This window comes from Camellia sinensis, chromosome 5 (genome assembly GCF_055761805.1).
Source record: "Camellia sinensis isolate YWXY chromosome 5, ASM5576180v1, whole genome shotgun sequence".
Lineage (NCBI taxonomy): Eukaryota > Viridiplantae > Streptophyta > Magnoliopsida > Ericales > Theaceae > Camellia > Camellia sinensis.
Window position 1 is genome coordinate 117123179 of NC_138965.1, and position 15062 is coordinate 117138240.

At 34.5% G+C, this 15062-nt stretch overlaps 2 protein-coding genes and 1 pseudogene across 2 annotated transcripts; 2 read left to right on the plus strand and 1 right to left on the minus strand.

The window, feature by feature from the left end:
• The first annotated feature begins 616 nt into the window (after positions 1-616).
• LOC114271267 (1-deoxy-D-xylulose-5-phosphate synthase 2, chloroplastic pseudogene) lies at positions 617-1610 on the plus strand (annotated as a pseudogene).
• A 1256-nt stretch (positions 1611-2866) lies between these two features.
• On the minus strand, positions 2867-6494 carry LOC114271251 (uncharacterized). The gene is made up of 5 exons (XM_082872017.1): positions 4288-6494; positions 3897-4202; positions 3710-3797; positions 3494-3604; positions 2867-3322 (listed from the first exon to the last, which is right to left on the minus strand). The coding sequence occupies exons 1-5, from the start codon at positions 6492-6494 to the stop codon at positions 2867-2869; spliced, it is 3168 nt and encodes a 1055-aa protein (XP_082728143.1).
• Positions 6495-10786: 4292 nt separating this feature from the next.
• LOC145791636 (ubiquitin carboxyl-terminal hydrolase 9-like) lies at positions 10787-12218 on the plus strand. The gene is made up of 5 exons (XM_082872018.1): positions 10787-10807; positions 10964-11109; positions 11526-11900; positions 11954-12085; positions 12191-12218. The coding sequence occupies exons 1-5, from the start codon at positions 10787-10789 to the stop codon at positions 12216-12218; spliced, it is 702 nt and encodes a 233-aa protein (XP_082728144.1).
• Positions 12219-15062: the final 2844 nt, after the last annotated feature.

The following is a 15062-nucleotide window of genomic DNA, read 5'->3' on the forward strand; positions in this document are numbered from 1 at the left end:
TTTCTTCCCTACTCTTTGTTTTTGTTCAGTCTCTCCTATACATCTGCTGCTTTGTTCTGCAGTTGCTGCAGCTGCTGATTCTTTTCCGTACTGCTATTGCTTTCTATTCACTAGTCTCCTTCTATGTTTCTCCTATAGAGCACTAGTCTCATTCTCTGTTTTGGTAAGTAGTTCAGCTACTCTCACCACAATTTCAGTACCTTGGGTGCTTCCATTAGTGGTATTTTTTTTTTAGTAGTTCCTATATTTTCAATTAATTTATTTTTTTTCCCTTAATTTTGAATTTTGTATCAATTAGTCCAATTAATGATACTGATTAGGAGTTTTGACATAAAATGGTCACTAAGTTGATTAATTCATTAAGTCGAACATATTTATAATATGGTCAACATGCTACTCACGTGCACATTCTTTAAAAAAGAAAAAAGAAAAAAAAAAGGGATGACGATTGTAATTAATTACACTAAATCGAGACATAATTATAAATTCAAGTAAAGATTGTGCTAATTGCTATCCTTATAATTTGGCCTAAAAAGAAAACAAAATTGTGTTTGAAACAAAAATAGGGCATGACCAAGCAGCTGATGGGAAGCCAAGGACATGAAATAGCGCCAAAATGGATTCATACATGAGAGGGATGGTGGGTGGTTCAGGAGCAAGCTTGTTTGAAGAACTTGGGTTGTACTATATTGGTCCTGTGGATGGTCATAATGTGGAAGACTTGGTTCATATCTTAAAGGATGTCAAATCCCTCCCTGCACCTGGACCTGTTCTCATCCATATTTTAACTGAGAAAGGCAAAGGCTATGCTCCTGCTGAGGTTGCAGCTGACAAGATGCATGGTACACCTCTCTCTCTCTCTCTCTCTCTCTCTCTCTCTCTCTCTCTCTCAACACACATTTATTACTTTGAGGATAAAATTGAAAATAAATTAAACTACAAGGATGAAAATAGCACAAAGGACAAAAAAAATGAAAAATTATGGTTGTAGCATGGGGCTAATAAATTGGTGTTGGTTTTTTTTATAGGTGTGGTGAAGTTTGAACCAAAGTCAGGGAAAAAATTGAAGACAAAATCAAAGACAAAGTCATACACCCAATACTTTGCAGAGTCCTTAGTTGCTGAAGGTCAGAGAGATGAGAAAATAGTAGCAATCCATGCAGCAATGGGGGGAGGAACTGGACTGAATCTGTTCCAAAAACATTTTCCAGAGAGATGTTTCGATGTCGGGAGCAAGCTTTTTAATAGTTCCTATATTTTCAATTAAATCAGTATCATCAACTAGTCCCCTTCTCTGTTTAAGGTTCAGGTTTTTTTATTTTTTTATTTTTCCCCTAGTTCAATAAATTCTTGCACTTTCAGCAGAAGTAGATAACAATCTGTTTCATTAAACATAACCTGAAATGGCAACAACAATGGCAACAACAATGGCAATGGATCGGATGCCACATCTTTATCACAACCTACTTTGAGTTTCCAGAATGTCCGGAAGGACTTCTACCACTCCTAGCCATAATCTGATGCTTTCAATCCTCTACCACTGTTATTTTTTCTGTTTTTGTTTTTATTTTTGTTTTTGTTATTTTTTCAAATTTGTAGGAACCAAATAGAGAAAGAAGCAACTACCTAGCTTAGTTGTAATACTCAAATGTAGGTATCACGCAGGGTAAGAGAGAGTTTCATCTACCAAGTCAATTCTTTGATTTTTCTCACGTGCAATTATTGGGTACCAAAGTATTGTCACGTGGTGCCTTCTTTGATTGAGTTTGGTTTACAGGATAAGGCTTATCGCTTATCCCATTTACATTAATGGTTTGTCTAATAGTATGAAAGGTGGCAATTAATGATTGGTGACGAGTACTATCACATAACAATGTCATGCTATACCCTTTTCTATACCCAATAATTTCTCCTTCTTCAATGTTTTTGTTCAAAGAACTAGGAATGCTTGAAAGCTAAGAGCATCTCCAATAGAGATGTTAACTTTGTGTGTTATATGACAAAAAATTATAAGTGAGACCAAAACTAAAATAAAAATAAAAAATCAATCCCTATGAAACAAATTGCTTGAAATTTTTTGCACCATAGAATTCTATTAAAACAGAGAATTTCTTTAGCTTAGTAAAATTCAGTATCTTACCGACACTAGATTGGGGGGCTGCCTCCCTCGGTGCCTCCATATCGACATCAAGTGGCTGTGAGTGTTGGGTATCCACATTGTCATGTAAATCCCCATTTGGAACAACAATTGCCTCGTGCGAAGGTTGAATAGATGACTACGCCAATTGTTTTGGTGGCATTGGTAAGCCCTAAAAAACATAATACAAAAGCATAAACAATAAATACATAAAAATGGATAAGTAAAGTATACGGAAATCAAAGCATCATTAACAAATATATAGCTATCGGTGACATAATAAAAAAAAATGAATGGCCATACATATAGTACCGCATTGTCAACACTTTCAAAGGACTCAGCATCAGTGTCATCCTCATGATCTGACGGTATGTAGTCATCATCATCTACTCTAATGTTCTTTCCCTTCTGATTAACACGATTGGGCTGAGTAGAACCCATCAAAGAAGCTTCTATACGCTTTAATTGTAGAGCATCCATTTTCTTATTATTCTTCTTGATTGTCTTGTATCTTTCCATTTCGTACTCTGTTCGCTTTTGTTTCGCTAAAAAACCTGGTTTGATCCATTGTTTCTCCCCTTTGGCCATTTTGGTAACTAAAAAGCATAAATTGATATAAAACATAAAATATAAAGCATAATTTTACTTGAAGAGACGCAACAAAATATAGCATAACCATGTAATGCATTAAAAACATATGTCCATATAGAAACCTAGAAAAAAAAAAAACTACATATCATAATCCATATCAGGTTCCATATCAGGATCCATATCATCATCAAGTATGCCAAGTTCTTCATCTTCTTCGTCATCTCTACCATCTCTCTTTGTGTTATTTGAAATAACCTCAACTTCAATATCATCCCTATGAAATCGAATAATATCTTCAATGTTGATCGGGACAACTGAGTTAATGTTTTCTTGTTGGAATGCATCATTAAATTCTGGTTGATCTGGTGGTTCTCCATCACCAACCTCTGGCACATCAAACACACCTTTATGTTGGACCCGTTGCACGACTTGCCAAGGTTGCCCCCATTTGGTGTCATTCAGGTAGAACACTAGCTTAGCTTGACTAGGCAAGATAAAAGGGTCAGATTGATACCATCGGCTTGTGACATCGATGCCTGTGCAATATGCGTCAGCTCGTACTGTTCTACTTCTACCAGTGTTACCGGTGTTGTACTATTCACATTGAAACAAAACAACTTTATTTTGACACATGTACTCAAATTCCCAAATATTGCACAAGTGACCGTAGAATTCGTGCATCTCTCCCTTGTAGTCCCCTTCGGTAAGCACACCACTATTTTGAATCTTACGACGATTGTCTAATTCCTTCGTATGAAATCTTACACCATTGATTATACAACCCGAGTACTCTTTCACTAGCAAATTAGGACCATTCGCTAATGACCACAATTCTTCGGTTGCTTCTGGTGCCTCATCAACTCTCAATCTATTTATCTACATCCACATGCAATGTGCAACACTTGAATTATGTTAGTAATGTTTGTATGTTATAAAAGCCTAATAGTGTTTGCGCAATTGTGAATATTAAAAATGACTTACATATTCTTTGAACCACTTCGGAAATTCCTTATGTTGTATCTGAGTTATATCTTGTCCAGTGGGAATTTGTAACAAATTCTTGTGTTCCCTACTCAAATAGTTTTGGTTAATGTGTGAAATACTACTATTATTAATGACTAATAACATGAAAATTGTTAAAATATATATAATTATAAGAAACACGTACTGAAGATACTTCTCTATCTCAGGGCTATTGTATAATAAGAACCAATGAGCAATATCACGAAGTTCCTGTGACATCTCAACATGCTTTCTGATTTGGCCAATAGGGCGAGCAGTTTCGGTGAATATTATCAAACCTTCACGACGGACTCCATAATCTTCATTTCGTGCATCTCGATTATGCACGGTTTCAATCCCTTCAAGATACATTGAGCAAAAAGTAATGCACTCATTGACAATGTAAGCCTCTGCAATAGAACCTTCTGGTCGAGCTCGATTGGTGACAAACTTTTTCAAAGCTCCGAGAAACCTTGAAGAGATAACCAATTAGGAGTATGGTTAGGCACACAACATAATCTATACCTTTCATTTGAAAGTACAATTTTAGAAATTACCTTTCAATCGGGTACATCCACCGATATTGCACATGTCCTCCGAGAATAGTCTCACGTGGCAAGTGAATGGCCAAATGAACCATCACATCGAAGAAGGCTGAAGGAAAGATCTTTTCAAACTTACATAGTATGAGTACTATACGTTCCTCTAATTTCTCCATTTCACTTCGTTTCAGTGTCCTTGAGCATAGATCTTGGAAGAAGCTACCTAACTCAAAAAATGCTGTACTGATCTCTTTATCTACGTAACCACGCATCCCAATAGGAAGAATCCGTTGTATAAGTACATGGCAGTCGTGGCTTTTCAATCCTGTTAATCTACTATTTTTTGCATTCACTGATCTCGAAATATTTGCCGCATACCCATCTGGATACTTGACTGATTTCAAGAATTCAAAGAAACCCTCTCTCTCTTTAGGGGTCAATGAGAAGTTGGCTCGCGGCTTCATATATGATCCATCGGGATTTGTTGTTAGCCACAATTCTTTCCTTATATTCATATCTTCTAAATCCATTCGTGCTTTATCTGTATCCTTGTTCTTCCCATCAATTCCCAACATCGTTCCAAAAACATTTTCACTAAAGTTCTTCTCCACATGCGTGACATCAATGTTGTGTCGAAGCCTCCTTTTCTTCCAATACGGTAGCTCATACAAGATGCTTACCTTTGTCCAATTTGGGTTCTGACGAGGTCTTTTCCTGTTGCTTGGATGTTTTCCATATGTGACACCCGTTACGCTGCCCAATTGTCCTTCAATTTTTTCTATCGGTATCACCAAAGATCTCTTCCGTTTTTCATGCTTGCCATTATATGCTCTACTCTTTCGCCTTTCTGGATGGTCATCAGGCAAGTAACATCGATGGTTACTATACGTAGTCTTACCTCTTAAAGATTCAAAATATTGTTCATCATTGCAAGTGTAACAAGAGTAATGACCCTTTGTTCTCCATCCAGAAATGTCACCAAATGCGGGCCAATCATGTATCGTCCACAGCAAAGCTGCACGCATGCAGAAAGTCTCACCAGTCGAGGCATCATAGGTTAATGTACCATTTTTCCATAAATCATTCAATTCTTCCACTAAAGGTCTCATGTAGACATCAATATCAGTTCCTGGTTGTGATTCACCAGGAATAAGTAATGATAGCATGAAAAATGGGTCCTTCATAGCCAACCACGGTGGCAAGTTGTATGGAATGAGTACGACAGGCCACAAACTATATGAGTTATTCATATTTCCGAAAGGGTTGAAACCATCAGTAGCCAAACCTAGCCTCACATTCCGAGGCTCCAAGGCAAATTCAGGATGTTGTGTACCGAATTCCTTCCACTCATCACTATCTGTAAGATGCCTCAATACACCGTCATCTAGATGTTTTTCCTTGAACCATTTCATATCCTCGGCTCTCTTCCTCGACATGTACAACCTTTTCAATCTCGGTGTTAACGGGAAGTATCGAAGAACCTTACGAGAGATCTTCTTACCTCTACCATGATTTGTCTTGTATCTAGAAGCCTTACAATTTGGACATTTATCTAGTGTTGCATTCCCCTTCCAAAAGAGCACACAATCGTTTACACAAGCATCAATGAGCTCGTATGACAAACCCAATTCACGTAGTATTTTTTTAGCTTCATAAGTTGACTTTGGAACCAAATTATCCTTCGGTAAAAGTTTTGTTAAAAACTCTAGCATCATGTCAACTGACTTATTACTCCAATGGTTTGTTACCTTCATATTAAGTATCTCGATGACAAATTTTAACAAAGTGTAATTTGTGCAACCTGGGTACACCTCACGTTTGGCATCATTCAATAATTTATCAAAAGTGCGAACCTCCTCCTCTTGAGTTGTATTAGTTAATTTCCCTCTTATTCGATCTTCCACTAAGGCATCAATACCTCCCAAATCCTCATTGCCCTCAACGGGTATATCATGATGATAAGCCTCATTTGATTCACGGGGTTCCCCATGCACGTGCCAGATAGTGTAAGTTGGAATAATCCCATGTTGCAGCAAATGAATTTGAACAATTTGAAATTTTTGACGAACAACATTCACACACTTTCGACAAGGGCACAAAATTTTACCATCTCGATCGATAACCGCCATTGCAAAACGAAGAAATGATATTACCCCATCATTATATGCCCGACTTATCCTTCCATCAACTGTGCTACCTAATGCAATCCAACTCTTGTCCATGTCTGACTAAGCCGAGTTAATTAAAGTTAGGTGAATAGGACAAATTTTATATAGAAAAATATATATATATATATATATTTTTGTTAATTGAAAAAAATTTCAAGTCCAATGGTTATACTGAGTTATATAAATTACAACCACACATAAATCACATGAGAAAATAGCCAAAGCAATTTAGCGTAAACAGAAGAAATATTCATAACCAAAACATAAACCACAGCAAAATAACCATCAATAAGTAGACAAATATCATAATTCAAAGAAAATTTAACCAATAAAGCAGTGAGCTGAGAGTAAAAAGCAGATAACATGACACAGAAAGAAAACTCACAATATGCCACATTGAGTTTCTAAAGCAGTCAATTTAAGTACTCAAATATCCAAATGCAAAATGATATGATTGAATTACACGTATTTGGAAAAATATATAACTATTCTGGCTCACATTTCACTCGGTAAACAAAATGTGATTAAATTCTGCAGAGGAACTTAATAATGTATTTAAAGAGTTATGCATATAAAAAATGAATGATGCCAATAGAACGATGCCAATAGAAATGAACATGCGACAATTCCAATGAATGCTCGAGACTATAATTTAGTACTAAGCCTGTTATTGTAGTTAGTACTCTGTTGGATTTTCTCTTTACTCAACTATATACGAAGTCCAGAGAAGTTAAAGCAAGATATGCTAATTTAAGGGTGTAATATTCCAATTTTCATTAAATTGATAGTTGTGAGAGAAAAAATAATTAATTAATATGTAATATATAATATTTTATCTTGTTGATTATTTTAATATTTTTTATGTTTATTGACTATTTTAGCCAAAATCTATCATCCCAAACATATAGACTCAAACTCCCCTAAAAACTTAGAAATGCACATGAGAGAGAGGACTGGGGCCACTGTTTTGTTTGGGAAGTGTTGGATTGGAGATGATAACAGTGAATGGTTTGTAAGAAAAAGTGGAAAACCCTTGAAAGAGAGAATAATTCCTTTATGGAGCCAAGGGGCTGTGAACTGTTACTCACTGTTTTAGATAATTCAAAGTATACAGATTTTGGATGCAAAGCTAAGGGTCATAAGCGGCGCAAATAAATTATTTTAGCCAAATAAATAAAATAAAATAAAAATAAAGAAAAAAGATTCACACTCTACCCTATATCAGTACACGATATAATATAGTATAAAAATTATATAAATTTTATAATTATATTGACTTTTTTTTAATAAAAAAAAAATCAACAAAAGGAAAGTTTCTTGATGAAAAATGCAGACGTACAAAGAGAGTGTATAATATACAGATACATCAATAAGAAAATCCATGGATAAATGCATCAAACTGAAACACAAATGAAAGACAAATTGGAATATGATATCAGAACACCAAAAGCAAGATTTTGATCTCAGAACATTAAAAAGATATTCACTTCAAGGAGACAAAGCTCAAAGATATCATATATACTAATCAAGTCTCCACATTTCAGTTTTTTTGTCACTAATTTTCTTTGGCATCCAACGTGCCTTTCTAAATGAAGGTGCATGATGCTAAGGGCACAAAGGGAGCTAGTAAAAGTAATTCAAAACATAATTAGCAAATAAAGTATATAGCATAACTTTATACTTAATCTCACCTATTTTTTCAGCAAAAATTAAGATTTATTGATGTAAAAGAAAAGGTTATAGAAGTACACTGCAAATACAAAATGAAACTTCAAGCTGTTTTGGGAATAAATTAAAAAAAATTACAAAAATAGTCAACTCCTTTCTTTCCGTTTTTATATGTTTTCTTATAAATAAAAAAAATCAAAAATCAACTTTTCAAAACAACCCTTAATATGACTAACATTCACAATTCATTTAATTTTCAAATAAATTTTTCAAGCTCTGTAATGTTGCTATAAATGAGAATTAGTATATAGAATTAGATGCAAACATGGGGTCATTTTAGGGCAACTTAGAGCTGACTCTCTTATATGTTTCATATGGGATTTTAGGAATCAAAGATTGTAAACTAATCAACTCAACATTTATATGCTGAGAAAGTAAAGCATGCAGTGGTCCTTGAGAACAAAGTAGAAATGAAAAGTGAGAATAAATACTAGTGTAATGGAAGACTAAACCATGGACTTAGGCTAGAGAATCCTTTTTACAATTAACTTAGCATTATTACCTTTATTCTTAAACATAAACAACCCCAGAGAATAAGAATTTCGACATGCACATGCTCTAGAGTTGAGCTTAATGAGTAAATGGACTAGCTAGTAACACAACAAACCAACTTAACATACCATAAGGACTTACTAATTAGGTCCCCCACGGTAGATAATTAATAAATACTTATGGTAGTGATTTTAGCAACATAAGTACTAAGAGCATCTCCAACCACACTCTTTATTTTTCACTAACTAAAGTACAAAAAAAGGACACTCTTTATTTTACCTAATTAGTTTAGCTATTGTGTGTTCCAATCATACTCTTTATTTTAACTAGTCATTCAAACTAACTTAACCAATTTTCAAAACAAAAAATGCTATATATATTACTGTATTTTTCATAGAATGCCACATACACACCAAACGCTAAAATGGTTGCCAATGTGACATTTGCGATAATATTTTTAAAAATAATATTTTTTAATATTAGTTTTAAAAATACTATAAAAAATAATGAGGAAATGACTAAGATTCCCAGTTGGAAGCAAATTAATTAATAAATGGAGATCATTTCAATTTAAACACTCCTTGTTTTGTTGAAAATGATTCAATGATAATTTTAGATAAATAAATAGAGATCATGTAAATTCAATAAAAATTGATTCAATGATAGTTGCAACAAACTCTCTAATGATATATAACAAGAGCTAACATTCTGCTTCCAATGAAGAATTCTGCTACGATTAAAGCTAGAATCCCAAGTCTACAACCAACTCTGTAATGATATATAAAAGAGCTCTAATTCTGTTAACATTCCATCAAGCCTATATATTATAGAACTAAGAATTCTGGTGAAATTAAAACTAGTTTTGAAGTTTCAAATGAACATGAATAAAAGTAATTTGGTGGGGATTAACCTTTCACAGACAAGATTGCAGAGGTTAGCTGGGATATCAGGTTGTTCATAAACTAATTTTGTTAGCGTGTTCCTGTTTGGAGTTTGAAGTGAACAAGGAGGCACATAGACACCAACCTTGTCACAATTTGACAAAGCTCAACCATGTCTTCAATTCCTATCTCCTATCTCCTATCCTCACGTACAAAATAATGGGTTTGTTTTGTTCTAATAACTAAATTAATTGAAATGGGAAGGAAACTGGTATCTTGATTGAAGTGTTTGATCCACTTCAATCAAACACTTCACCAACCAGACTCCAAACAGGAACACACCAACAAAAACTAAGAACAACAACCAACACACAGCATCAGTAATATACAGGGACAACAGACACACACAGATCAGAAACAGATCAGCCAAGAATCTGCAACAGAGCAAACAAAAAACCACAACCAGAGCAGACAAAAACCAGCAACATAGCAGACAAAAACCAGCGACAGAGCACCCAAAAACTAACAACAGATCAGTAACACACAGGAACAGATCAACAACTTATTTGATGCATATTCCAATATACAAAGATTCATGATTAGGAAGATCTAACTCCCAAACAAGCATCGACACTAGATAATGTTTATGATGATATTTACGGAGCTGATATGGGATCACCTTCAAGCCAAGGCCCCAAGCTAGACCTCTTGTCCAAAAAACATTTAGAAAAAAAATTGGGATTGTGTTCTTTCTGGATAGGTGATTCTGCTCTTCAATGTTCTTAAAGATTGAAGAGTTGCTGCCTTGAGTCAATGCTTAAGGCTCTAACCAGGTCAAAACTATGGGTACTCTACTCTCACATATGGAGAAAGGCATATGTATGAATTAGAATATGACAGACTTCCACATTTCATTCTATCAGACCAACTCAGTGGAGATCCTAGCCACTAGGAGGAATTCCACCAGAAGTACAACATAAGATTATCTAGGGGGTAATACTTGAGGTGAATTGGTATACCCTTGGAGGAATTCCACCAAAAGCATCTGAAGTTTACAAAATACCCAGGGCCAATAAAAATCAACATTGGTTTGCCCAATTTGCAACAAAATTTCAATAACATTTGACCCCTTCATGTACTTAACTTTGCCGCTACCTTCTACTGCCACTCGGACAATGACAGTAACCGTATTTTATGGTGATGGGAGTGGTCTTCCAACGCAATACACTGTTACTCTCCTAAAACATGGCTGCTGTAAAGATCTCAGTTAGGCTCTGAGTACTACATGCTGCTTAAGGAGCGATGAAAGCCTGTTGCTTGCAGAGGTAATTTATATCTTCTTGACTTCTATTATATATTTACTAATATGTTGCTAATTCTTTATGTATTAGTCTTCTGAAGCCCTGGATTTTTAATATGCAGGTTTACGAACATCGAACATATCGATATTTAGAGAACCCTTCGGAACCATTACCTTCTATAAAAGATGATGAACATATTGTAGCCTACAGGCTTCCAAAGCGGGCAGAATTAACAAGACTAGAGATATGTCATCGATACTTGGAAAAGTGAGTTCTCATTCTTGAATCCTTAGTTGTTACGTTTCCACTTGGCTAAGATTCAAAAATCTTGAATCCTACCATGCCTTGTGTGTTTGGTCTTTATTGGGTAGAGTTGACATGTCTGTATGAGTCTATGGTTTTTATTTCCTTGTTAGGGATGCCAAATTGCCTAGTTGCATAGATGCTCTGATTGATCTTTTTAGTTTTTTGGTCTGAAGGCAATGAACTACATTATAGGAATAACCCTTGAACAAAAAGCCAAAAAGGAAGGAAAAGTAATAAAAGAAGTGAATGAAGGTGGGATGTAACCCAGGTCTGAAGTCCGGTTGCTGTGTACTAGGATAGATGACACCTTTATTTTAAGTAAACATTTATTAGGTTTAAGACTTTTTCCTTGTAACTAAAGCATCATTGCTTTCCAGATGTTTGTCAGATAATTTCAAGGGCAGTGAGAGGAAACTTTTGTTGACACCACTGGTTACTTATCTGGAGGACACACAAACTGGAGCTGACATCGATCTTGCTATTAGTAGAGTGTTGTCTCCATTGAGAAAGAAAACTTTTTTTAGTTCAACTATTGTTCATAGTGGCAAGGAAAATGGCTCTGCTGTGGAAGCTATTGATGAATCAGCAAACATTTGCGCTACCCATTCTGGACCTGGAAACCAGTCGATGGACAGCTTAGAACTGGAAGAAATGTCCTGCAGGGAGTTGAGCTTTCAGCTCTGCATAACAGATAACAGAGGTTTGAACTGCAGGCCTATTTCAAAGGATTCACTCATAAAACTGGTCAACTGGTTAAAGTTATGCTGGATTGGACTGATAAAGAACACAAATTATATGATTCCAGCTACTTAAAGGATGTTCCTGAGGTTCACAAGACCAAGCTTACTATGAAGAAAACTCGACAAGAAGCTATCTCTTTATTTTCATGCTTGGATGAATTTTTAAATGAGGAACCTTTAGGGCCTGATGACATGTGGTAGAACACTTTTAATGCTTTTGACCAGCTGAATTACATATTTTCAGAGCAATTCACCTCAAGTATTACTGCCTCATTTTTTGTTGTTTCAAAATTTCAATGTAGGTACTGCCCTCGTAAAATTTGTGGGTAGGGAGAATGCATCAACATTTTAAACTAGAAAAATTCAGCCTTCCCATTGGAAAGATATTCTGTCTATACAAAAACCACACGCTACAGAAACAAATTACAATAGGAAAATTTCCTGCGTTTATGCTAATTATAACCATGCTTATAAGTTATATCAATATAAACGTGACAAAGCTGCTTCTGAAATAGGTATTGAATCCCGTATAGATTATCAATTTCTTGAACATCATTACATTTCAAGTTCTAAACAGTGGAAATAAGTTGGAGAGGAAGCGATAGAGAGATTGAGGATGTTAATGATCAAAGGCTATGGTATATAAAGATTCAAGATAAACACTTGTCACATCTTTATGTAGACAGCTGGGGAAAAAAAACGGCAATTTTAATGTAAGAAGTAAACAAAATAAGCCTATCAAGTACATGGCAACAATGTTTTATTGATCATGAAGTATTTGGAGTATTTGGAAATGCCAACAATAACTTGAGGCTTCTGATCTCATTTACAACAATTGAAAAAATAAGACTGTCAACACAGTAACAGACTGCCTTCCACTGGTTCTATCATACAACCACCTCAAACAAGACTCTTCGTAACCAATAAAATAAACCATAGTGCAAATTAAGTATGATTAATATTGCAATAAAATTAGTACAAAAGCTAACAACATTCGAACTTACTCATATCCAGGATAAGATAAAAGCAATATTAAGAGGGTGAAATAGTATAGAAAAGATATCTGTAAAGACACAAAATTAAATAGTAGTTGAACAACCAAACATAGCAGGCTTGTAAAAATCAAACATGTGAATTTTAAAAACAAAAGTTCAACAAAAGTAATTTTCTCAGGGGAAAAAATTAACACAATCAACCATAAAAATACTAATTTTAAGTAACAGAATCATTGTTAAGCTTTAAGAGAATCAAAACGTGTTACAATTTAAAGATCACGTACATGCGGACAGGCCTCTAAGGACCATGATCAAGATAAAGACAAAACAACTAAACCAACTTGATATTTTGGCATCATCACCACAAAGAAAAGCTTTCGAATTTTTCAGTTGCAACTAGTATTTGGGATACTACTTGATTCAAATGGTTCTTACAAAGACCGAATATATCTAATTAAATTTCAAATTTGACAGTCCATCTTTCAAAATTAAGGAAAAATAATTATTGCACAAATTTCAGTCCCTAGACCTCCCATTCTAGAAAATAGATCTCTTTTAATCTTTTCTCTGTTCATCCTCACATACAGCTTTCCAATTAAGCTCCATTCCAGAAAACGTAATATGTAATCGGTACAGAACTATATCAGCAATTTGAAGAAAAAAAAATACACAATCTGAAAAAAAAATAAAAAAATAAAGAGAAGATGCCCACAGCCAACTAAAACAAAGGCAAGAAATAATTGCAGTAGCAGAGCATCATGCATGTACAAGGATCCTCAAATAGCCAGGCATGGTATCCAAGAAGAATCAGGAGGATGATCACAGAAGCAAAGGAATCGATCGATATCAGTAAGTAATAAATTTTATTTTTTTATGAATAACCTAAGTAGAAAAACCTATAAAATAAACAGATATTAAACAAACATTCAAATATAGAGAGGAGTTGAACCCTAATTTTATTAAAAATACAGACAAACAATCCAAATCATATGAAATATTCACATTTAGTCAAGGGCTTTTACTAAATTCAAACTCTTAATTATAATCAATAGGACATTCATTCTCAAGTTTATAGTAGAAAACTTGCTGGAAAGAATAAAATACAGCATTAATTCTGAAAATTAATTTCGAAAATTAGGGAAAACAGAGATAGAGAAATAGAGAAATTGAGTGAGAGAGAGAGGGGGAGAGAGAAAGAGGACCCATACCTGATGGAAGAGAACACACAGCAGTAAAGGAGATACGACGTCTGTGGCGACACTGAAAGAGGAAAACAGGGACGTTGGCAACGGCGCTGGAGAAGAATACACTGAAGGGGCGCTGGAGAAGAACACACAGCACTTGTGTTTTGAGAGGGAGAGGGGGAGAGACAGAGATTGATAGGAAAACTATTCGTCAGTTTGTTTTGAGAGGGAGAGACAAAGATAGAGGCCCATACGAAGACTGATAAAAAAATAATAAAAAAAAAGGAGGGAAAAATAAAACTGATAAAAAAAAAAAAGAGGGAAAAATAAATCTTGGCAAAAAAAAAAAGAAAAAATAATAGATTTTTTTTTTATTACCGCTTAATATGTCAAAATTCTTCTTTCAAAATTGGTGGCAAAATAATTCTCACTAAAAGGCCTAAAAATATTAAAAATTATTAGTGACGAAAGTATATTTCTCACCAAATGTTCTTAAAATATTCAAAATCAAGTTTTTCAAAAACAAAAAAAAAAATTAGATTATTGGTGACACAAATATATTCCTCATTAATAATATTTTAATTATTGAAAAAAAAAATTCTCACCAAAACTTTCAAAATTTTGGCACCATAAAAAAAATTAGTGGGAAAAATTTAGGTGACGAAACTTATTTTTTTCTCACCTAAAAGTGAATATTTATTGACGAAAATAAATTTCGTCACCTATTATTTTTCTTTTTTTATTATATGTGACAAAATTTATAATTCCTCATGAATTATTCTTATTTAGTGACGAAATTTGTTTTCTTCACTAATTTTTGTCACCACACCAAAACAGAGAATAAGAGAAAAAGACACCAGAAAAAGAGCAAAGAGAAATCAATCATGTACCAAATCATCAAGCAAAGAAGATGTGGCGGTTACCGGCAAGGCTGCTATTGGTGGTGACGATCGACAAGACTAATAGAGGCGACGATGGCGATCGGCATGGTGGAG